The 24,927-nt window shown below is 47.7% G+C and overlaps 1 protein-coding gene across 6 annotated transcripts in view; it reads left to right on the top strand.

Moving 5' to 3' along the window:
- The window catches only part of RBM39 (RNA binding motif protein 39), a 561,368-nt gene that overhangs the window by 515,119 nt on the left and 21,322 nt on the right, over window positions 1–24,927 (top strand). For all 6 annotated transcript variants that reach the window (XM_069243868.1, XM_069243870.1, XM_069243869.1 and 3 more), the window contains one exon: window positions 10,960–11,038. In XM_069243868.1, the coding sequence (XP_069099969.1) occupies window positions 10,960–11,038 (79 nt within the window). The remainder of the gene's footprint in view (window positions 1–10,959; window positions 11,039–24,927) is intronic.

Below are 24,927 nucleotides of genomic sequence, written 5' to 3' on the forward strand. Positions count from 1 at the left end.
ATGTGAAGAACCTGAAAAGAAAGGAAACAGAGTCCAGCACCCTCGGAGGTGCCCAGGTGGTGCCGATGGCAATGCCCACCCTCCTATAGGTGAAGTTCCTGCAAGTCGGTGGAGGAAGTACTCCAGCTGCAGGGTCCAGGAGCTGCAGAAGATCCCAGGAGTTGTCTGAGCTGTCCCTCGATGGTCGCCGGATTGCCAGAGTGTCAGTGACCAGCCAGGTCACCAACAAGCACTGGCAAATGCAAGCAGGAGAATATGTATTGGCAGAGTTTTGAGGACCAGCAAGGTCCAGGAGACTCTACCCCTAAGTGGGAGCCAGGGCTGGCCTTCCGCAAGTAGGAAGGCCACCAGAAGTCGTTGAAGCCCCCACAACTGACCCACAGGAGATGAACACGGAGTCCCAAGGAGCCCTCAACAGCACACACAGAAACAGAAATCCCACGTCACAGGAGTTGCAGGACAGGGGCGGCATCTTCGATTTGCAGAATGCTGGGGCTTCTTGGTGCCTGAAGATCTACTGGAGGAAGAGTCAGCAAACCTTGGCAAGAGCAACAGTCTCAGAGCACAGGAGTTCTGGTCCATTGGCAGGAGCAAGGGGCCCAGTGTCTCCCAAATTGGTCAGAAGACAAGTAGGACCCAGAGCAGGCCACTGATTGACCACCTATGATGCAGAGCCTTTCAAGGTCTGTAGGACAACAGACCCCACAGGTGGGTTGACATTGTCTTGAGGCCCCTGCGGATGCAGGGGAGTGACTCCTTCACTCCAAGGGAGATTCCTTCCTGCTTCCAGGTGCAAACAGTCTTTGGGACCCTGGAAGTTGTAGAATTCTTGCAGGATCCAGAGAAACAATGTTGCAATGGGGGCCTTCCCACCAATGGTAATTGTTTCAGTTTCAAAGCAGAGCAGCAGCAGTTCCAGAGACCAGGAGCTGATGTCGTCTTGCAGGGAGTTCCTTGTACAGTCTTGCTCGAAAAATCTGAGGACCCACCATTGTGGGAGTCAATAAGTAACCCTAAAAGGGAGTTGGTCACAGGTTAAAGTGGCCACCTATCAGAGGGGGGTCAGGGACGTTATCTACCTGGCCTAACCTCCCAGGGGCCTCTGCAGATCTTATTTTCAAGATGGCAGAATCAAGTAGCAACCTGGCAGAGCTCTGTGCAGCCAGCCCACGCTACTGCCGACCCTAGATACCGTTCTGCTCTCCTGCTGATGTGCCTGGCTCAGGCAAAGGGAGGCAGAACAAGGGTTTCTTGCAAGAGAGGTGTGATTCCCCCCCCCCCCCCACCTCCACCCCCCCACCATTGTGTTTTAGGTGTCTAAGGACTGGGGTGGGGTTTCATTTGGTGCCCTCCTTGCATAATCCAGTTTGCACCAGTTCAGGAACCCCCGGTTACAGCTCAGGCACGAAACTACACAAAGGACTGGAAAGTGACCACCTCCCTGTCCAGCTCTTCCCCTAGGAAAGTGCCCAAAGCTGTGCCAGGTGGCCACTTTATTCTGCCATCTTGAAAATAAGATGTGCTGAGGCCCTTGGGAGCATCTGACTGGTTAGGCCAGGTAGAAGAGGTCCCTGACCCCTCTGATAGGTGGGTTACTGCAGAGAGGGACCATCACCCTTTTAAAGTTATTTAAGGGCTTCCTAACGGGTGGGTCCTCACATTTGTCAAGCAAGACTCAACAAGGAGCTATCTGCAAGACATCTTCTGCCCGTGGCCTTTGGAACCGCTGCTGGTCTTTGCCTGTAACCAAACAAGTCCGCTTCTGGTGGGAAGGCTCCCACTGTAACATTGTGTTCGGTGGCATGTGTAGCTGCAGATACACATGCTGTGCATAGTCCGCCGTCTGGTGTTGGGTCGGAGTGTTACAAGTTGTTTTTCTTCGAAGAATTCTTTTCGAGCCACGAGACCGAGGGACTCCTCCCACTTAGGTTCCATTGCGCATGGGCGTCGACTCCATCTTAGATTGTTTTTTTTCCGCCATCGGGTTCGGACGTGTTCCTTTTCGCTCCGTGTTTCGGGTCGGAAAGTTAGTCAGAATCAACGGAAAATTCGTCGGTATTGTTTAGTTCGGTATCGGGATAGTTAGGGCAAATCGACCCCGAGCCTTAAAGAGCTCCGGTAACCCTTTGGGGTATTTTCGATCCCCCGTCGGGGCCTGGTCGGCCCGACCGCGTGCAACATCGAGACTGATGGAACTGACTCCGTTCCGATTCTGTCCTAAATGCCACAGTAAATATCCTTATACAGACCAACATTTGGTCTGTAACTTGTGCCTGTCCCCCGAGCACAAGGAAGAGTCGTGTGAGGCCTGCCGCGCGTTTCGGTCGAGAAAAACGCTCAGGGACCGAAGAGCCAGGAGGTTGCAGATGGCTTCCACGCCGACAGGACAACAAGGGTTCGAGGAGGAGGAGGAAGAAGAAACTTTCTCCATCCGCGATTCGGATTCCGAAGAATTCGACGTCGACGAGCAACCAACCGTGAGTAAGACATCGAAAGAAAGAACACACGAAAAAACAGACAAAGCCCAGGGGTGCCACTGCCAACAGGCCATGGCATAACCCATAAAGTAGGTGACCGTCCATCGGCACCGAAAAAGGGCGAGCTGGTGCCGAAGTCGTCCGACTCACGTCGAGACACAGGCACGCAACACTCTCGGGACCGAGAGAGTGGTGCAGAAAAGGCTCGACACAGAGACAGCGGCACCGAAGCTACTCGACACAGAGACAGCAGCACCGAAGCTACTCGACACAGAGACAGCGGCACCGAAGCTGCTCGGCACAGAGATAGCGGCACCGAAGATGGTCGGCACCGAGATGCCAAGACACCGAAACAGAGAAAGATCTCGTCGGAGCCGAAAACAACTAAAGACACGGTTTCGGTGCTAAAACACCCGGCAACCGAACCAAAAACCAGTTCCTGCTCAGAGGAACAATCACTGTCCTCCCAACTAAAAAGACACAGGTTTGAGGAGGAATTACAAACTACAGAGGTAGATCACACTCAAAAGCGGATCTTTATCCAAAGGGGTACAGGGAAAATCAGAAGAAAAAAGAAACTTGACTTCCAACAACAAGACAAGCCACCACAAGCAAAGGTGGTAAAGAGGGTAACTCCACCACCCTCTCCACCACAGTCAACTCATGTATCACCGGCACAGACTCCACCACAATCACCAGCTCATACCACCATGAGCCAGGATGATCAGGCAGCATGGGACCTCTATGATGCTCCAGTATCGGACAATAGTCCAGAGTCGTACCCAACTAAACCCTCACCACCGGAGGACAGTACAGCATATGCACAGGTGGTAGCTAGGGCAGCCGAATTTCATAATGTATCTCTACATTCGGAGCCTATTGAGGATGACTTCCTCTTTAACACCCTGTCCTCCACCCACAGCCATTATCAAAGCCTTCCCATGCTCCCGGGAATGCTAAGGCACGCTAAACAGATTTTCAAGGAGCCTGTTAAAAGCAGAGCAATAACTCCAAGGGTGGAGAAAAAATACAAGGCACCGCCCACAGACCCTGCTTTTATTACATCACAACTGACACCAGATTCAGTAGTCGTAGGAGCAGCTCGTAAAAGAGCCAACTCGCAGACATCAGGCGACGCAACACCTCCGGACAAGGAGAGCCGCAAGTTTGATGCAGCTGGGAAAAGGGTTGCAGCACAAGCTGCAAATCAGTGGCGCATCGCCAACTCGCAAGCACTCCTAGCGCGATACGACAGGGCCCATTGGGACGAGATGCAGCATCTCATCGAGCACCTCCCCAAAGAATTCCAGAAACGAGCGAAACAAGTGGTTGAAGAGGGGCAGAATATCTCCAACAACCAAATACGTTCTTCTATGGATGCAGCAGATACAGCTGCAAGAACAATAAATACTGCTGTGACAATAAGGAGGCACGCATGGCTGCGCACATCTGGCTTCAAACCTGAGATACAACAGGCAGTGCTCAATATGCCGTTCAATGAACAGCAATTGTTTGGCCCAGAAGTGGACAATGCAATTGAAAAATTAAAAAAGGACACTGACACTGACACAGCCAAAGCCATGGGCGCACTCTATTCCCCGCAGGGCAGAGGCACATTTGGCACATTTCGCAAAACAACTTTCAGAGGAGGGTTTCGAGGTCAAGCCACAGAAGCCAGCACCTCACAAACAAGACAACCTACCTACCAGGGACAATATCAAAGGGGTGGCTTTCGAGGCCAATACAGAGGGGGCCAATTCCCAAGAAACCGGGGAAAGTTTCAGGGTCCCAAAACCCCTCAAAATAAACAGTGACTCACAGGTCACACAACCCCTTCACACAACACCAGTGGGGGAAGACTAAGCCAGTTCCACAAATCATGGGAAGAAATAACAACAGACACTTGGGTCTTAGCAATTATCCAACATGGTTATTGCATAGAATTTCTCCAACTCCCTCCAAATGTCCCACCGAAAACACACAATATGTCAAAACAGCATATGGACCTTCTAGGACTAGAAGTTCAAGCATTACTGCAAAAAGACGCAATAGAATTAGTACCAAAAACACAAAAGAACACAGGAGTTTACTCACTGTACTTTCTAATACCGAAAAAGGACAAAACTCTGAGACCAATATTAGATCTCAGAACACTAAACACCTACATCAAATCAGACCACTTTCACATGGTCACGTTACAAGACGTAATACCACTACTGAAACAGCAAGACTACATGACAACGTTAGATCTAAAAGACGCGTATTTCCATATACCGACACATCCCTCGCACAGGAAATACCTAAGGTTCGTATTCAAAGGAATACATTACCAATTCAAAGTGTTGCCATTCGGAATAACAACAGCACCAAGAGTCTTTACAAAATGTCTAGCAGTAGTAGCTGCACATATCAGGAGGCAGCAAATACACGTGTTTCCGTACCTAGACGATTGGTTAATCAAAACCAACTCGCTAACAAAGTGTTCACACCACACAGATTATGTTATACAAACCCTTTACAAACTAGGTTTCTCCATCAACTATGCAAAGTCACACCTTTTGCCGCGTCAAACACAGCAATACTTAGGAGCGACAATCAACACAACAAAAGGGATAGCCACTCCAAGTCCACAAAGGGTTCAAAATTTTCACAAGGTGATACAAGCTATGTATCCAACACAAAAGATACACATTTGCGTACGCTTTTCCCCCTCTCCTTCCATATCTAGTAAACAGATTGAGTCAAATCAAACTCAAACTCATACTAATAGTACCAACATGGGCAAGACAACCTTGGTATACCACACTACTAGACCTGTCAGTAGTACCTCATGTCAAACTACCCAACAGGCCAGATCTGTTAACACAACACAAACAACAGATCAGGCATCCAAACCCAGCATCGCTGAATCTAGCAATTTGGCTCCTGAAATCCTAGAATTTGGACACTTAAACCTCACACAAGAGTGTATGGAGGTCATAAAACAAGCTAGACGACCATCCACTAGACACTGCTATGCAAGTAAATGGAAAAGATTTGTTTGTTACTGCCATAATAAAGTCCAACCATTGCATGCATCTCCAAAAGATGTAGTAGGATATTTAGTACATTTACAAAAATCAAATCTAGCTTTCTCTTCCATAAAAATACATCTCGCAGCAATATCTGCTTACCTGCAGATTACTCATTCAACTTCCCTATTTAGAATACCTGTCATTAAAGCGTTTATGGAGGGCCTAAAGAGAATTATACCACCAAGGACACCACCTGTTCCTTCATGGAACCTCAACATTGTCTTGACAAGGCTCATGGATCCACCTTTCGAACCCATGCATTCTTGTGAAATGCAATACTTAACGTGGAAAGTTGCATTTCTCATTGCCATCACATCTCTAAGAAGAGTAAGTGAAATACAGGCGTTTACCATACAAGAACCATTTATTCAAATACACAAAAATAAGATCGTTCTAAGAACAAATCCAAAATTCTTACCAAAGGTTATCTCACCGTTCCACTTAAACCAAACAGTGGAATTACCAGTGTTCTTCCCACAGCCAGATTCAATAGCTGAAAGGGCACTACATACATTAGACATCAAAAGAGCGCTAATGTACTACATTGACAGGACAAAAGAAATTAGGAAGACAAAACAACTATTTATTGCCTTCCAAAAACCTCATACAGGAAATCCAATTTCAAAACAAGGTATCGCCAGATGGATAGTAAAGTGCATCCAAACCTGCTATCTTAAAGCAAAAAGAGAACTGCCTATTACACCAAAGGCACACTCAACCAGAAAGAAAGGTGCTACTATGGCCTTTCTCTGAAATATTCCAATGACCGAAATATGTAAGGCAGCAACATGGTCTACGCCTCATACATTTACTAAACACTACTGTGTAGATGTGTTATCTGCACAACAGGCCACAGTAGGTCAAGCCGTACTAAGAACTTTATTTCAAACTACTTCCACTCCTACAGGCTGAACCACCGCTTTTGGGGAGATAACTGCTTACTAGTCTATGCACAGCATGTGTATCTGCAGCTACACATGCCACCGAACGGAAAATGTCACTTACCCAGTGTACATCTGTTCGTGGCATTAGTCGCTGCAGATTCACATGCGCCCACCCTCCTCCCCGGGAGCCTGTAGCCGTTTAGAAGTAGATTTTGAACATTTGTACATTTGTAAATATTACATTAAACCTTCATTTTGTACATACGTATTTATTCCATTGCATGGGCACTATTAGCATACACAACTCCTACCTCACCCTCTGCGGGGAAAACAATCTTAAGATGGAGTCGACGCCCATGCGCAATGGAACCGAAGTGGGAGGAGTCCCTCGGTCTCGTGACTCGAAAAGACTTCTTTGAAGAAAAACAACTTGTAACACTCCGACCCAACACCAGACGGCGGACTATGCACAGCATGTGAATCTGCAGCGACTAATGCCACGAACAGATGTACACTGGGTAAGTGACATTTTCCTTCTCTGGATCCTGCAAGAATTCAGCAACATCCAGGGCTGTGCATCCTCCAGGGTCACAAGGACTCTGTTAGCACCAGGAAGCACGAAGGAATATCCCTTGGAGTGAGAGAGTCGCTCACTTGCATCCGCAGACTCCTCAAGGCATCGTCGACCGGTTGCTGGGGTCTGCTGTCACTTGACATCCGAAGAACCGGCTTCACAGGTAGTGTAGGAAGTTGGCTCTGTATGCACTATTTCAAAGTAAGGAATAGTATGCACAGAGTCCAAGGGTTCCCCTTAGAGGTAAGATAGTGGCAAAAAGAGATAATACTAATGCTCTATTTTGTGGTAGTGTGGTCGAGCAGTAGGCTTATCAAAGGAGTAGTGTTAAGCATTTGTTGTACATACACACAGGCAGTAAATGAGGAACACACACTGAGAACAATTCCAGGCCAATAGGTTTTTGTATAGAAAAATATCTTTTCTTAGTTTATTTTAAGAACCACGGGTTCAAATTCTACATGTAATACTTTGCATGAAAGGTATTGCAGGTAAGTACTTTAGGAACTTTGAATAATCACAATAGCATATATACTTTTCAAATAAAACACATATAGCTATTTTAAAACTAGACACAGTGCAATTTTCACAGTTCCTAGGTGAGGTAAGTAATTGTTCGTTTTTGCAGGTAAGTAAACCACCTACGGGGTTCAAGTTTGGGTCCAAGGTAGCCCACCGTTGGGGGGTCAGAGCAACCCCAAAGTTACCACACCAGCAGCTCAGGGCCGGTCAGGTGCAGAGTTCAAAGTGGTGCCCAAAACACATAAGCTTCAAAGGAGAAGGGGGTGCCCCGGTTCCAGTCTGCCAGTAGGTAAGTACCTGCGTCTTCGGAGGGCAGACCAGGGGGGTTTTGTAGGACACCGGGGGGGACACAAGTTAGCATGGAAAGTACACCCTCAGCAGCACGGGGGTGGCCGGGTGCAGTGTGCAAGCGTCCGGTTTGTAATTGAAATCAATGGGAGACCAAGGGGTCTCTTCAGCGATGCAGGGGGGGGGGGGGGGGGGCTCCTTGGGGTAGCCACCACCTGGGCAAGGGAGAGGGCCTCCTGGGGGTCACTCCTGCACTGGAGTTCCGATCCTTCAGGTCCAGGGGGCTGCGGGTGCAGGGTCGTTTCCAGGCATCGGGATCTGAGAGTCAGGCAGTCGCGGTCAGGGGGAGCCTCGGGATTCCCTCTGCAGGCGTCGCTGTGGGGGGTCAGGGGGGGCAACTCTGGCTACTCACGGTCTCGCAGTCGCCGGGGGAGCCTCCCTGAAGTGTTTCTCCACAAGTCGAGCCGGGGGTGTCGGGTGCAGAGTAGCAAGTCTCACGCTTCCGGCGGGAAACGCAGTTGTCTTGAAGTTGCTCCTTTGAAACAAAGTTGCTGTCTTGGGTGAACAGGGCCGCTGTTCTCGGGAGTTTCTTGGTCCTTTTAGAGCAGGGCAGTCCTCTGAGGATTCAGAGGTCGCTGGTCCTAGAGAAAGCGTCGCTGGAGCAGTTTTCTTCTGAAGTGGGGAGACAGGCCGGTAGAGCTGGGGCCAAAGCAGTTGGTGTCTCCGTCTTCTCTGCAGGGTTTTTCAGCTCAGCAGTCCTCTTCTTCTTAGGTTGCAGGAATCTATCTTGCTTGGTTCTGGGAGCCCCTAAATACTCAATTTAGGGGTGTGTTTAGGTCTGGGGGGTTAGTAGCCAATGGCTACTAGCCCTGAGGGTGGCTACACCCTCTTTCTGCCTCCTCCCTGAGTGCCCTGAGTGGAAGGGGGCACATCCCTAATCCTATTGGGGGAATCCTCCATCTGCAAGATGGAGGATTTCTAAAAGTCAGTCACCTCAGCTCAGGACACCGTAGGGGCTGTCCTGACTGGCCAGTGACTCCTCCTTGTTTTTCTCATTATCTCTCCTGGACTTGCCGACAAAAGTGGGGGCTGTGTCCAGGGGGCGGACATCTCCACTAGCTGGAGTGCCCTGGGGCATTGTAACACGAAGCCTGAGCCTTTGAGGCTCACTGCTAGGTGTTACAGTTCCTGCAGGGGGAGGTGTGAAGCACCTCCACCCAGAGCAGGCTTTGTTTCTGTCCTCAGAGCACAAAGGCCCTCACCACATGGGGTCAGAAACTCATCTCTCAGCAGCAGGCTGGCACAGACCAGTCAGTCCTGCACTGAACAATTGGGTAAAATACAGGGGGCATCTCTAAGATGCACTGTGTGCATTTTTTAATAAATCCAACACTGGCATCAGTGTGGGTTTATTATTCTGAGAAGTTTGGTACCAAACTTCCCAGTATTCAGTGTAGCCATTATGGAGCTGTGCAGTTCGTTTTTGACAGACTCCAAGACCATATACTATTATGGCTACCCTGCACTTACAATGTCTAAGGTTTTGCTTAGACATTGTAGGGGCGTAGTGCTCATGCACCTATTCCCTCACCTGTGGTATAGTGCACCCTGCCTTAGGGCTGTGAGGCCTGCTAGAGGGGTGACTTACCTATGACACAGGCAGTGTGAGGTTGGCATGGCACCCTGAGGGGAGTGCCATGTCGACTTAGTAATTTTCTCCCCATCAGCATACACAAGCTGGTAAGCAGTGTGTCTGTGCTGAGTGAGGGGTCCCTAGGGTGGCATAAGACATGCTGCAGCCCTTAGAGACCTTCCCTGGCATCAGGGCCCTTGGTACCAGGGGTACCAGTTACAAGGGACTTACCTAGGTGCCAGGGTTGTGCCAATTGTGAAAGCAATGGTACATTTTAGGTGAAAGAACACTGGTGCTGGGGCCTGGTTAGCAGGGTCCCAGCACACTTCTCAGTCAAGTCAGCATCAGTATCAGGCAAAAAGTGGGGGGTAACTGCAACAGGGAGCCATTTCTTTACAGTAGGTAACTGACTTGCTCCTGGTTGCTGGGGTCACTTACTGTGCTTAACTCTGGTGTTCCCAACTGCCCAATGTGCATGCATAATTCTAATATATTCTGGATTACTTAGTTTATTTAAATGTTCTGTGTTTGGAAAAAAAAACTCTTACCTATCCCAAATATCCAGCAAGTTTCACATAAATCCTCTCACTCTGAAGTCAGAAAGAAAAGTAGATAAACACCCCTAAGACAGCACCTGACCTCAGTCTTTTAATGCACAGCCTATGTGATGGAATACGAGCAAGATTTAAAGGCCTGACCACAGAATGCGGGTTTGTGGAAGGATTAATTAAACACGGTTTTGGGGAACGGAGGGTCGAACTGAACCAGAGAGTCTAAAGCAAATAAAGCCGGCAAATGGAAAGACGTTAGAAACCACAAAGCCAGGGGTAATCACCGAGCAGAATGCACTCCTAGGTCAACTTTCTGAAAGTCCATAAGATGTCTGTGGCAACCAGACAGCTCCACTGTCTGGTAGGCTGTGACTTAAGTGTTACTGGTGGTAAGTAACCTTTTCAATAGTTATATTTTCTTGTAGAAAAGATAGAAAATTTCAAAAGAGCAATTTTGAGTTCACCCTCGAGGAAATGTTTACATTTCCTATTTATTTTTGCTTTTAAAACATGGAGAATTGTTTTTTTTTGTTTTTTTTTATCAGCAGTCGCTTTTTAAAATGTATATACATTTGGATTACACGTGTACTAAAACCAATAATATAAATCAAAGGTTTCATTGAGCTACTTTGTGCTTTTATGTATGGAGTATTTGATCTCCAGTGTAAATATGGTTCTGAAGCTTACTGATCATAGAAGTAGCTATTTCGCTCTGATTTTTACATCCCGTACTGCTTTGTTTTTAGAGATTGTACTTTGTTTAAATATTAACATGTTTGTGTTACTCTCGTGACTAAATCTTGTTTTGTAAAAATCAAAGCATTTTCTCTTTAAACTGCTTACCTCAGAAAAGGTTGCATTAGTGCAGATCTTGGTTTGTTGTATGAGTTTTCAATTATTGGTAGGAACATATTCTTCACACATTTTGATGGATCAACATGTCTCTTTTATTCTAGGGAAATGTGTATGTAAAATGCCCATCAATCGCTGCAGCAGCTGCAGCTGTGAATGCTTTACATGGAAGATGGTTTGCAGGTACGTAAATAAAATATGTATGTTTAATGTCTGAGACAGCCCTTGGTTTGAAAGCAGCGTTCTTGGAATCATAACATACTTGGTGGTTTTGCAGTTTCTCCCTATTCTACTGTAGATTCACATGCTACACATTACTCTGGTGCTTAGTGTTCACATCCTGATGCATTCTGTATAAAGTTTTCTTTTGACGAGTCAACCATTGGTGGAGTTCAACATTGAGTATAAGCCCACAGATCCCTGGGACATTTGTTCTTGCTTCAAAGCATTTATTGAAACATAAAATAATTTCAGCTTCTTTTTTTACACTAAGTAGCACCCTTTATCTTTGGTCACATTCAGATGGTTATGCTGTCGAGTTTTGGAAGCAAAACATGTTTGCTCTTTGGGTTCCATAGGTGCCCTCATATTAAAGGACATGGAAAATACTTGACCAAATTACTATTGAATATTTGCCTAGTCTGATGGTCACAAAGTCTTTAATCTCTGCTTACTGAAGACCATAAATTGGTAAAATATGCGCACTCAATTTAAACCAAGCACTTTAAAAGTGAGGGGAAAAACTACTTTCGGTTCATTATACTATCAGTCAACTAAAAGTGCAGAGTTGCGATTAGTACAGGATGATGAAGACTGACACCTTGTACACTCGAGGAGCGCAAAGAACACCATCATTGTGACATGGCAGATATGACTGAGATGGAGGTGCCAAAAACGCTACCTAACAAGCTGAATTATCCTAATGTTTTAGTAGTGCAAGTCTTCAGAGCCGAAAACATTCGATGGTAATGCAAAAACAAAACCTTTATTGTGAAAATGATAAGTGCTGAAAAGGCATGCAGAGACAACACAGTAGTAAAAAACAAGATACTGATTTCCTAAAGAAGCCTAAACTCTCTTGCACAGCTTTGAAAGATGGTTATGACCAGTTGAAGGCTAAAGCAGCCAGAAACAATTGTTTCCCCCCATAGAAATATAAGGATTTGTTGTGAAGCGTTTCATGGCTGTTGCTCAGTCGTGACCCTGCTCCTCCTGTTGAGGCCTCCTCCTTAGTCTTCATAAGCAGCAAGGGACTAATTGACTCTGCCTTTTTTTTTTTTCTTCTTTTTAACAGTGAAGAGTGCACACCTGCACCAAACTGTAGGGTGGGTACGTCCAGGGGTGGATGTGAATCTCTCTCTGGGCGAGATGGTGCAAAACAAAACCCCATCCCAGTCCAACAGAATGGACAAATATGCAGTGACCTAGCCTGCATCTGATGCCACAGATGCACCGCCTGTCCCCTGGCAAAACACAGCCCTCCCTTTGGGAGAATCTAGCTGCCATTTTATTACTTAAAGGGCACCCTTGACACAAAGCTGGATGGTGTGACGGTAGACGTTAGGCTTTTGAGAGCCACCTTCAAGAAGCGGTCTGAAAATGTCACAGCAGCTAAATCGAACCCTGCTGCTAGGCAGTCCACCAACAAGCGACTAGAGGAGCATGTACAATACCTTACTGAACAGATCACTATGGTAACCACCGAACTTGAAGGTCAGGAGGAGAGGGCTTACAGAAGCAACACCAGGGTGCTGGGGGTCCCCGAGGGCCCCAGTACTGAACTATTCTTAGAAGACATTATCCTGAATACCCTTAAACCCAAGCACCTCAGAATTCTTCACTATTGAGTGCGCCCCCAGGGCACTGGTGCCTCCGTCTTGACTTGGGGGCCCCACCTTCGAACAGTGATCACCAGGGTCTTCAAATATCACAACAGAGATGCTGTCTTAGAGGCGGCCTGTGCTTCCGGTGACCTCCAATATGAAAATTCCATGGTGCGTTTGTTCCCAGACTTTACCTTGCAAGTTCGTCAGCACTGCAGTTTTGACGAGGTTAAAAAAAGCCTGGTGCACCAAGTAGCTCAAATACATTTTGTATCCTGCCCGACTGCGAGTGGTGGCAGAGGGCAAATCCTGGCACTTCACTTCACCAGAGGAAGCATGGGACTGGTTGGAGGGTTGGTGCACTGTTGGTCGGTGGAATTCCAGAAAGCCCCAAAGGGACTGGAGAAATTCCTGAGGGCTCTGACGGGACCCGGTATGAGGTGCCCCTCAGGGTTCCTCTGAGGTATGCCTGTTTATGTTGGTTTGTTTATACTTTGAAATTGTCTTATTGGCTCAGTGTTGCTAGGCATGCTTAATTTTGGGGGGGAGGGGGCTTGAGGGAGGGGGGTGTATGCAGATGCCAGCTTCCACACCCGGCCGGTCGTGCAGTGTCTTTTTCTGCATCTCAAATGTACCATGACAACATGTTTTGACCTAACCCTGAAAATCCTCACTTGGAACATTAATGGATTGGGTAGCAGAATCAAACGGTAATGCAGTGTTTGATGGCATCTGTCGCTGTAGATACACATGTTGTGCATAGCCCGCCATCTGGTGTTGGGTTGGAGTGTTACAAGTTGTTTTTCTTCGAAGAAGTCTTTCGAGTCACGGGACCGAGGGACTCCTCCTCTTTGTCTCCATTGCGCATGGGCTTCGGCTCCATCTTCGATTGTTTTCTTTCCGCCATCGGGTTCGGACGTGTTCCTTTCGCTCCGGGTTTCGGAACGGAAAGTTAGCTCTAAAATCGGAAAATTACGTCTGTATTGTTGCGTTCGGGATCGGGTTAGATAGCATCGACACCGAATCGATACGATAACATCTCCGTTGCCCTTCGGGGTAGTTTTCGATCCCCCGTCGGGGCCTGGTCGGCCCGACCGCGTGTGACATTGACGCTGATGGAACGGACCCCGTTCCGATTCTGTCCTAAATGCTACAACAAATACCCGTATACAGACCAACATTCGGTCTGTAACCTGTGCCTGTCGCCCGAGCACAGGGAAGAAACTTGCGAGGCCTGTCGTGCGTTCCGGTCCCAAAAAACGCTCCGTGACCGCCGAGCCAGAAGACTGCAGATGGCGTCCACGCCGACAGGACACCGAGATTTCGAGGAACAAGAAGAAGCCTTCTCGATCCATGAATCGGACTCGGACGAATTCGACGACCACGAAACAGTGAGTAAGACGTCGAAGATAGCACATAAGAAAACTGACAAGGCCCAGGGGACGCCACTGCCTTCAGGCCATGGCTCAACCCATAAAATCGGTGACCGACCATCGGCACCGAAGAAGGCCGAAATAGTGCCGAAATAGTGCCGAGATCGTCCGACTCGGGTCGAGACACAGGCACCCAGCCATCTCGGGACCGAGATAGTGCTGCCGACAAAGATCGACGCCGAGATAGCGGAGCCGAAGCTGCTCGACGCAGAGACAGCGGCACCGAGGAGGATCGACGCCGAGAGGGTTCGACTCCGAAAAAAAGAAATATCGCCTCGGAGCCGAAAAAGAGCGTGGACATAGTTTCGGTGCCAAAACGACCTGCAACCGAGCCAACTACCAGTTCCTATTCAGAGGAACAATCACTGTCCTCTCAAATGCGAAAGCATAGATTCGAGAAGGAATTACAATCCACTGAGGTGGACCACACTCAAAAAAGGATTTTTATACAGAGTGGAACAGGGAAAATAAGCACCCTTCCCCCATTAGGAGGAAGAGGAGACTTGAATTCCAACAAGAACAAGCACCACAAACAAAACTGGTGGAGAAGGTAACTCCGCCACCCTCTCCTCCACCTGTAGCTCACATTTCACCGGCGCAGACTCCGTCACATTCACCGGCTCACACCACTTTAAGCCAAGGTGACCAGGACCAAGATGCTTGGGACTTATACGACGCCCCAGTGTCGGACAACAGTCCAGAGGCGTATCCTACAAAGCCCTCACCACCAGAAGACAGCACAGCATATTCACAAGTGGTGGCTAGAGCAGCCGAGTTCCACAACGTGTCTCTACACTCGGAGCCTGTCGAGGATGACTTCCTCTTCAACACCCTCTCTTCCACACATAGCACCTATCAAAGCCTGCCTATGCTCCCAGGAATGCTAAGGCACGCAAAGGACATATTCAAAGAGCCTGTCAAGAGTAGGGCAATAACACCGAGGGTTTAAAAGAAATATAAAGCACCTCCCACAGACCCAGCTTTCATTACCTCACAACTGCCACCAGATTCGGTTGTGGTAGGGGCAGCTCGCAAGAGAGCAAACTCTCACACATCGGGCGATGCACCACCCCCAGATAAGGAGAGCCGCAAGTTCGATGCAGCCGGTAAAAGGGTCGCAGTACAGGCTGCAAAGCAGTGGCGCATCGCTAACTCTCAAGCGCTCCTAGCGCGATATGATAGAGCCCACTGGGATGAGATGCAACACCTCATTGAGCATCTACCCACAGAACTACAAAAGAGGGCGAAACAAGTGGTTGAGGAGGGCCAAAACATCTCTAATAACCAGATACGCTCCTCTATGGACGCAGCTGACACAGCTGCAAGAACAATTAACACGGCAGTAACCATACGAAGGCACGCGTGGCTACGAACATCTGGTTTTAAACCAGAGATACAGCAGGCGGTGCTCAATATGCCATTCAATGAGCAACAATTGTTCGGACCTGAAGTGGACACGGCAATTGAAAAGCTAAAAAAGGACACTGACACTGCAAAAGCCATGGGCGCGCTCTACTCCCCGCAGAGCAGAGGCACTTTCAACACCTTCCGCAAGACAACCTTTAGAGGGGGGTTTCGGGGTCAAGCCACACAAGCCAGTACCTCACAGTCAACACTGTCCACCTACCAGGGACAGTACCAAAGGGGAGGCTTTCGGGGCCAATACAGAGGGGGACAATTCCCTAGAGGCAGGGGAAAATTTCAAGGCCCCAAGACACCTACAACCAAGCAGTGACTCACACATCCCTTGTAGGAAGTTGGCTCTGTATGTGCTATTTCAAAGTAAGGTATAGCATGCACAGAGTCCAAGGGTTCCCCTTAGAGGTAAAATAGTGGTAAAAAGAGATAATACTAATGCTCTATTTTGTGGTAGTGTGGTCGAGCAGTAGGCTTATCCAAGGAGTAGTGTTAAGCATTTGTTGTACATACACATAGACAATAAATGAGGTACACCCACTCAGAGACAAATCCAGCCAATAGGTTTTGTATAGAAAAATATCTTTTCTTAGTTTATTTTAAGAACCACAGGTTCAAATTTAACATGTAATATCTTGTTTGAAAGGTATTGCAGGTAAGTACATTAGGAACTTTGAATCATTTCAATTGCATGTATACTTTTCAAGTTATTCACAAATAGCTATTTTAAAAGTGGACACTTAGTGCAATTTTCACAGTTCCTGGGGGAGGTAAGTTTTTGATAGTTTTACCAAGTAAGTAAGACACTTACAGGGTTCAGTTCTTGGTCCAAGGTAGCCCACCGTTGGGGGTTCAGAGCAACCCCAACGTTACCACACCAGCAGCTCAGGGCCGGTCAGGTGCAGAGTTCAAAGTGGTGCCCAAAACGCATAGGCTTCAATGGAGAGAAGGGGGTGCCCCGGTTCCAGTCTGCCAGCAGCTAAGTACCCGCGTCTTCGGAGGGCAGACCAGGGGGGGTTTTGTAGGGCACCGGGGGGGACACAAGCCCACACAGAAATTTCACCCTCAGCGGCGCGGGGGCGGCCGGGTGCAGTGTTAAAACAAGCGTCTGGTTCGCAATGGAAGTCAATGAGAGATCAAGGGATCTCTTCAGCGCTGCAGGCAGGCAAGGGGGGGCTTCCTCGGGGAAACCTCCACTTGGGCAAGGGAGAGGGACTCCTGGGGGTCACTTCTGCAGTGAAAGTCCGGTCCTGGGGGCTGCGGGTGCAGGGTCTTTTCCAGGCGTCGGGACTTAGGTTTCAGAGAGTCGCGGTCAGGGGAAGCCTCGGGATTCCCTCTGCAGGCGGCGCTGTGGGGGCTCAGGGGGGACAGGTTTTGGTACTCAGTCGTAGAGTAGCCCGGGGGTCCTCCCTGAGGTGTTGGTCCTCCACCACCGAGTCGGGGTCGCCGGGTGCAGTGTTGCAAGTCTCACGCTTCTTGCGGGGAGTTTGCAGGGTTCTTTAAAGCTGCTCCTTTGGATAAAGTTGCAGTCTTTTTGGAGCAGGTCCGCTGTCCTCTGGAGTTTCTTGTCGTCGTCGAAGCAGGGCAGTCCTCGGAGGAGTCAGAGGTCGCTGGTCCCTTTGGAAGGCGTCGCTGGAGCAGAGTTCTTTGGAAGGCAGGAGACAGGCCGGTGAGTTTCTGGAGCCAAGGCAGTTGTTGTCTTCTGGTCTTCCTCTGCAGGGGTTTTCAGCTAGGCAGTCCTTCTTCTTGTAGTTGCAGGAATCTCCTTTCTAGGTTCAGGGAGAGCCCTTAAATACTAAATTTAAGGGCGTGTTTAGGTCTGGGGGGTTAGTAGCCAATGGCTACTAGCCCTGAGGGTGGGTACACCCTCTTTGTGCCTCCTCCCAAGGGGAGGGGGTCACATCCCTAATCCTATTGGGGGAATCCTCCATCTGCAAGATGGAGGATTTCTAAAAGTTAGTCACCTCAGCTCAGGACACCTTAGGGGCTGTCCTGACTGGCCAGTGACTCCTTGTTATTCTCATTATTTTCTCCGGCCTTGCCGACAAAAGTGGGGGCCGGGGCCGGAGGGGGCGGGCAACTCCACTAGCTGGAGTGTCCTGCGGTGCTGTGACAAAGGGGTGAGCCTTTGAGGCTCACCGCCAGGTGTTACAGCTCCTGCCTGGGGGAGGTGTTAGCATCTCCACCCAGTGCAGGCTTTGTTACTGGCCTCAGAGTGACAAAGGCACTCTCCCCTTGGGGCCAGCAACATGTCTCTAGTGTGGCAGGCTGCTGGAACCAGTCAGCCTACACAGATAGTCGGTTAAGTTTCAGGGGGCACCTCTAAGGTGCCCTCTGTGGTGTATTTTACAATAAAATGTACACTGGCATCAGTGTGCATTTATTGTGCTGAGAAGTTTGATACCAAACTTCCCAGTTTTCAGTGTAGCCATTATGGTGCTGTGGAGTTCGTGTAAAACAGACTCCCAGACCATATACTCTTATGGCTACCCTGCACTTACAATGTCTAAGGTTTTGCTTAGACACTGTAGGGGCACAGTGCTCATGCACTGGTACCCTCACCTATGGTATAGTGCACCCTGCCTTAGGGCTGTAAGGCCTGTTAGAGGGGTGTCTTACCTATACTGCATAGGCAGTGAGAGGCTGGCATGGCACCCTGAGGGGAGTGTCATGTCGACTTACTCATTTTGTTCTCACTAGCACACACAAGCTGGTAAGCAGTGTGTCTGTGCTGGGTGAGGGGTCTCTAGGGTGGCATAATACATGCTGCAGCCCTTAGAGACCTTCCCTGGCATCAGGGCCCTTGGTACCAGAGGTACCAGTTACAAGGGACTTATCTGGATGCCAGGTTGTGCCAATTGTGGAATCAAAAGTACATTTTAGGTGAAAGAACACTGGTGCTGGGGCCTGGTTAGCAGGGTCCCAGCACACTTCTCAGTCAAGTCAGCATCAGTATCAGGCAAAAAGTGGGGGGTAACTGCAACAGGGAGACATTTCTTTACATCCCTCATCCCCTCCACACAACACCAGTGGGGGGAAGAATAAGTCCGTATTACCAAGAGTGGGAGAAAATAACAACAGACACTTGGGTCTTAGCAATTATCCAACATGGTTATTGCATAGAATTTCTAAAAATCCCTCCACACATACCACCAAAAACACAGAATATATCAAAACAACATTCGGACCTCCTAGAAATAGAAGTTCAAGCATTACTGCAAAAGAACGCAATAGAACTGGTACCAGATACACAAACAAATACAGGGGTTTACTCACTGTACTTTCTAATACCAAAGAAGGACAAAACACTGAGACCAATCCTAGACCTCAGAACACTAAACACATACATCAAATCAGATCACTTTCACATGGTCACGCTACAGGAAGTGTTACCATTGCTAAAGCAACAAGATTACATGACAACCTTAGATCTCAAAGACGCGTATTTCCACATACCAATACATCCGTCGCACAGGAAATACCGAAGGTTCGTATTCAAAGGAATACATTACCAATTCAAAGTATTGCCGTTCGGTTTAACAACTGCACCAAGAGTCTTCACAAAATGCCTAGCAGTAGTGGCTGCACACATCAGAAGGCAGCAAATACACACATTCCCGTATCTAGACGACTGGCTAATCAAGACCGACTCACTGACAGGGTGCTCACACCACACAGATCAGGTCATACAAACCCTCTACAAACTCGGTTTCACCATCAACTATGCGAAATCACACATTCTGCCGTGCAAAGTACAACAATACCTAGGAGCGACAATAGACACAACGAGGGGAATAGCCACTCCAAGTCCACAAAGGGTTCAAAATTTCCAAAAGATTATACAACGCATGTATCCAACACAAAAAATACAGGCGAAGATGATATTACAACTCCTAGGCATGATGTCCTCATGCATAGCCATTGTCCCGAACGCAAGATTACACATGAGGCCCTTACAACAGTGCCTAGCATCACAATGGTCACAAGCACAGGGTCGCCTTCTAGATCTGGTGTTAATAGACCGCCTAACATACCTCTCGCTTCTATGGTGGAACAATATAAATTTAAACAAAGGGCGGCCTTTCCAAGACCCAGTGCCACAATACGTGATAACAACAGATGCTTCCATGACAGGGTGGGGAGCACACCTCAATCAACACAGCATACAAGGACAATGGGATGTACATCAAAGAAAGCTGCATATAAATCACCTCGAACTACTAGCAGTTTTCAAAGCATTAAAAGCATTTCAACCAATCATAACTCACAAATACATTCTTGTCAAAACGGACAACATGACAACAATGTATTATCTAAACAAACAGGGGGGGACACACTCGACACAGCTGTGCCTTCTGGCACAACAAATATGGCAATGGGCAATTCACAACCACATTCGCCTAATAGCACAGTTTATTCCGGGGATCCAGAATCAACTTGCAGACAATCTCTCTCGAGATCACCAACAGGTCCACGAATGGGAAATTCACCCCCAAATTCTAAACATTTACTTCAAACGTTGGGGAACACCTCAAATAGACTTATTTGCAACAAAGGAGAACGCAAAATGCCAAAACTTCGCATCCAGATACCCACACAGGCAGTCTCAAGGCAATGCCCTATGGATGAACTGGTCAGGGATATTTGCGTACGCTTTTCCCCCTCTCCCTCTCCTTCCATATCTAGTAAACAAATTGAGTCAAAACAAACTCAAACTCATACTGATAGCACCAACATGGGCAAGGCAACCATGGTACACAACACTGCTAGACCTATCAGTAGTACCCCACGTCAAGTTGCCCAACAGGCCAGATCTGTTAACACAACACAAACAGCAGATCAGGCATCCAGACCCAGCATCGCTGAATCTAGCAATCTGGCTCCTGAAATCCTAGAATTCGGACACTTAAACCTCACACAAGAATGTATGGAAGTCATAAAGCAAGCTAGAAGACCATCCACTAGACACTGCTATGCAAGCAAATGGAAAAGGTTTGTTTGCTACTGCCATCATAATCAAATTCAACCATTACACGCATCTCCAAAGGATGTAGTGGGTTACTTACTACACTTACAAAAATCGAACCTGGCCTTCTCTTCCATTAAAATACACCTCGCAGCAATATCTGCATACCTGCAGATTACCCATTCAACTTCACTATTTAGGATACCTGTCATTAAAGCGTTTATGGAAGGCCTCAGAAGAATTATACCACCAAGGACACCACCCGTTCCTTCATGGAACCTCAACATCGTCTTAACAAGACTCATGGGTCCACCATTTGAACCTATGCATTCTTGCGAAATACAATTCCTAACCTGGAAAGTTGCATTTCTCATCGCCATCACATCTCTAAGAAGAGTAAGTGAAATTCAGGCGTTTACAATACAAGAACCTTTTATCCAACTACACAAAAATAAAGTAGTCCTAAGGACCAATCCTAAATTTTTGCCGAAGGTTATTTCACCGTTCCACCTAAATCAAACGGTAGAGCTACCAGTGTTCTTCCCACAGCCAGATTCCATAGCTGAAAGGGCACTACATACATTAGACGTCAAAAGAGCACTAATGTACTACATCGACAGAACTAAAAACATCCGAAAAACTAAACAACTGTTTATTGCATTTCAAAAACCTCACGCAGGAAACCCAATATTGAAACAGGGTATAGCCAGATGGATAGTTAAGTGCATCCAAATCTGCTACCTTAAAGCAAAAAGACAACTGCCCATTACACCAAGGGCACACTCAACCAGAAAGAAAGGCGCTACCATGGCCTTCCTAGGGAATATTCCAATGCACGAAATATGTAAGGCAGCCACATGGTCTACGCCTCACACATTTACCAAGCACTACTGTGTAGACGTGCTATCCGCACAACAAGCCACAGTAGGTCAAGCCGTACTAAGAACCTTATTTCAGACTACTTCCACTCCTACAGGCTGAGCCACCGCTTTTGGGGAGATAACTGCTTACTAGTCTATGCACAACATGTGTATCTACAGCGACAGATGCCATCGAACTGAAAATGTCACTTACCCAGTGTACATCTGTTCGTGGCATCAGTCGCTGAAGATTCACATGTGCCCACCCACCTCCCCGGGAGCCTGTAGCCGTTTGGAAGTTAGCTTCAACTTTGTACATTTGTAAATATATTAAATCTTAAATAGGTACATCCTTATTCACTGCATTGCATGGGCACTATTACTAACAAACAACTCCTACCTCACCCTCTGCGGGGAAAACAATCGAAGATGGAGCCGACGCCCATGCGCAATGGAGACAAAGAGGAGGAGTCCCTCGGTCCCGTGACTCGAAAGACTTCTTCGAAGAAAAACAACTTGTAACACTCCGACCCAACACCAGATGGCGGGCTATGCACAACATGTGAATCTTCAGCGACTGATGCCACGAACAGATGTACACTGGGTAAGTGACATTTTCAATCTCCATCGACAAGCCCCTGACCTTGTTCTCTTACAACAGACACACCTTAGGGGTAACCTCTATAAGGCACTGGACCGGTTTGGATACAAGTTATTGGCCCATGCTGGGTTTATCTCTAATTCGAGAGGGGTTGGGATTCTTATCAAAACCTCTGTTCTATATGTTCTGCGCAACACATGGCATGAGCCACTGGGGAGTTTTGTAGCTCAGACATGTGGGATGGATTTACTCATAAAATATGTTCTGTATACATACTGCCGCTCTTGCACACGGATACCCTCCCTGTCTTCAGTGCCACATTGCTGCAAATGCCACTTTTCATTCTTGGGTGTGCCCTTAACACACATACCTGGACATGGATAGAGAGCCACTACTAACTGGCAGTGGGGAAAAGAAGGGTATGTCCCAGAAGGAATGTGGGTCGTACCGACCCATATCACTTCTCAACGTAGAGATGAAGGTGCTTGTAAAGACACTTGCGACTCATTTGCAGAGTATTATTCTTACGATAATACACCTAGATCGATCTGGCTTTATCCCCCTTAGAGATACACATTTAAATCTAAGGTGCCTGTAGGGGGTGCTCCATTTGACCGCAGCCTGCCAGGCTGAGCCCTCAGTTCTGCTTTCATTGGGTGCCTAAAGGGTCTTTGACAGCGTGGAATGGTCCTATCTTTTCGCATCTCTCAACAGAATGGGGTTTGGCCTCAACTTCTGTGGGTGGTTCAGACTTCTTTATCAGGCCCCCTAGCAAGAGTACGAGTCAACTCCATGTCCCGACCATTTACCCAACACGGGGGACGATACAGGGCTGGCCGTTGTCTCGAATGATCTTTGCACTGGCCCTGGAGCCACTTGCATGGTGGTTCTGGCAAGACCCTCCTGTCTAGAGAATCTGCGGAAGTGGAGGCTAGGAGGAACCTATTTCATCATACTTAAATGACACCCTGCTATATGCCACACAGCTGCAGCTTAGTCAGCAGGTTACTACACATCATATTAGGGGACTATGCTGGGTACAGGGTCAGCAGGGACAAGTCCCTTATTACCTCCTGACAAGGTGTGTTCCCTGCTTGCCATCGCGCTGTGTGGTCCCGGTGGTGCGGGAAGGATTCCGTTACCTGGGCATCCATGTGATGTGAGACCCTATGGAGTTCCTGAATAGGAACCTTTATCCACATATGGACCTCCTTTGTGGTGATGTGACCCACTGGCAAACTTTCCCAATCTCCATGACGGGCAGGGCCATACTCTTTAAGATGACCATTCCCCAACAGCTCTATCTTACAACACAAGCCCTATTAAATAACCCCCTAAATCTATCTATTGGGCTTGGAGGGAAAGCAGACAGAGAAAACTGTGTTGTGGGATAGAGACCTGTGGAGGGAAGTAGGGGGGTTGGAGTGGGAGGGGGTGGTGTCCACGCAGCTTGGGTTTTCTAAGAGGCGCCTGATTGAGATTGACTACCTGGGGGACATCTGGAGAGACCAGGAGTATGTTTCCTTTGAAGTCTTGCAAAAAGAATATGGGATTGGGGCGACCAAACCCTTCCGCTACTTGCAATTGAGTCATGCGTTGAGATGACACAGAATGGGTGAACAGTTTGCAGAGTCCTCGCCACTGGAAGACAGTCTCCTCTTAGACCTTATGCCAGAGAATGCGGTCCCCCACACATGTAAAACAATTTATGAACAAGTCCCTGGATCCCCTAGGTGCGCTGCAAGAAGCTTGAGAAAGAGACCTTGGGTTCATGGAGGGCATTGATTTGGTGGTGGCGGTGCAGAGCCACAGGAAGTGGCCCCCCAGTCCTGATTTCATCTTGTCCATTTGAGAAGACTGCATAGATCGTACTACTTCAGACCTCCTCTGTATAAACTGAGGAGTGAGTCGAATCTCTCCACTAGAGGGTGTTGCTAAGTGGTAACATGCCACCAGATGCTGTGGGACTGCCAGTCTATCCAACAATATTGAAGAGGCAAAACACAAATAATGGCCCAGGTGACTTGCCTCACGGTCCTGTTAAGACCGTTGGCTTCTACTACAAATAATGGACGAAGAAGTGTGGCCCAGATACCAGAAGATCTGGCTGAATTTGGCAGCAGGGGTAGCTAAACATAATAACGTAGACCTGAAGTGCAGGAAGACTGCATAGGGTTGAGGATTGGGAATCTGATTTAGATTTGTTCCAGTGGGTGGAGCATGTGGTATATTAAAGCAAAGGATGCCCTAAACAGTAGAAACCAGTATGGGGCAATATGCTAGCCTACAGAGACTGAAGCCGAAGGGTTGATGGATATCTCTATTAGGATTAGGATTAGGATTGGGATTTTAACACAAGTATGACACTGTTGATATGTACAGTGTGATCACCTCTACTTTATGGGCAGTGACTTATAAACAAGTGCTGTTGGATTTACCAGCGTCATGTATGGTGCATTGAGCAATTGTTTAATAAGATTTAAAAACAAAAAAAATGCATACCAAGGCAGTTAAAGAAAAAGCCTAGATGTTCATGGGCAACGTGTGGGATGGGCGTCAGACGTCAACAATCTCGTCCCAGATCAAAATCTCCATTACCTCAATCTTCAAAGACATCGAAGAGAAGACACAAATCCGGATGTTCTTCAAGAAGCAAGGTACCAAAGATCCAACTCCTCCCCTTCTGGTGTCGGACCAAGAACAGCTTATTGAAGATGATCCTGCTCTCCATCAACTGGTAATTCCAGTAGTCTGTGCAGGTAGCTCCATCTGACCCGCCCTGGTTCCAGCTAGCTTTGTCTATGGTGCTGATTCCAAGGCACTAGTCCGAACAATCATATAAAGAATTTCTAACATGTGGGACATATTCATTGCTATTCCTGAACTCCATGTTCAGCATCTTGAACGAGGTGTTGATCCCCTCTGATGTGCCATCTGGCCCCTGGGACAGATGGCATTCTCACTGAAAGGTTC

The sequence above is a fragment of the Pleurodeles waltl genome, chromosome 7 (assembly GCF_031143425.1).
Source record: "Pleurodeles waltl isolate 20211129_DDA chromosome 7, aPleWal1.hap1.20221129, whole genome shotgun sequence".
NCBI lineage: Eukaryota > Metazoa > Chordata > Amphibia > Caudata > Salamandridae > Pleurodeles > Pleurodeles waltl.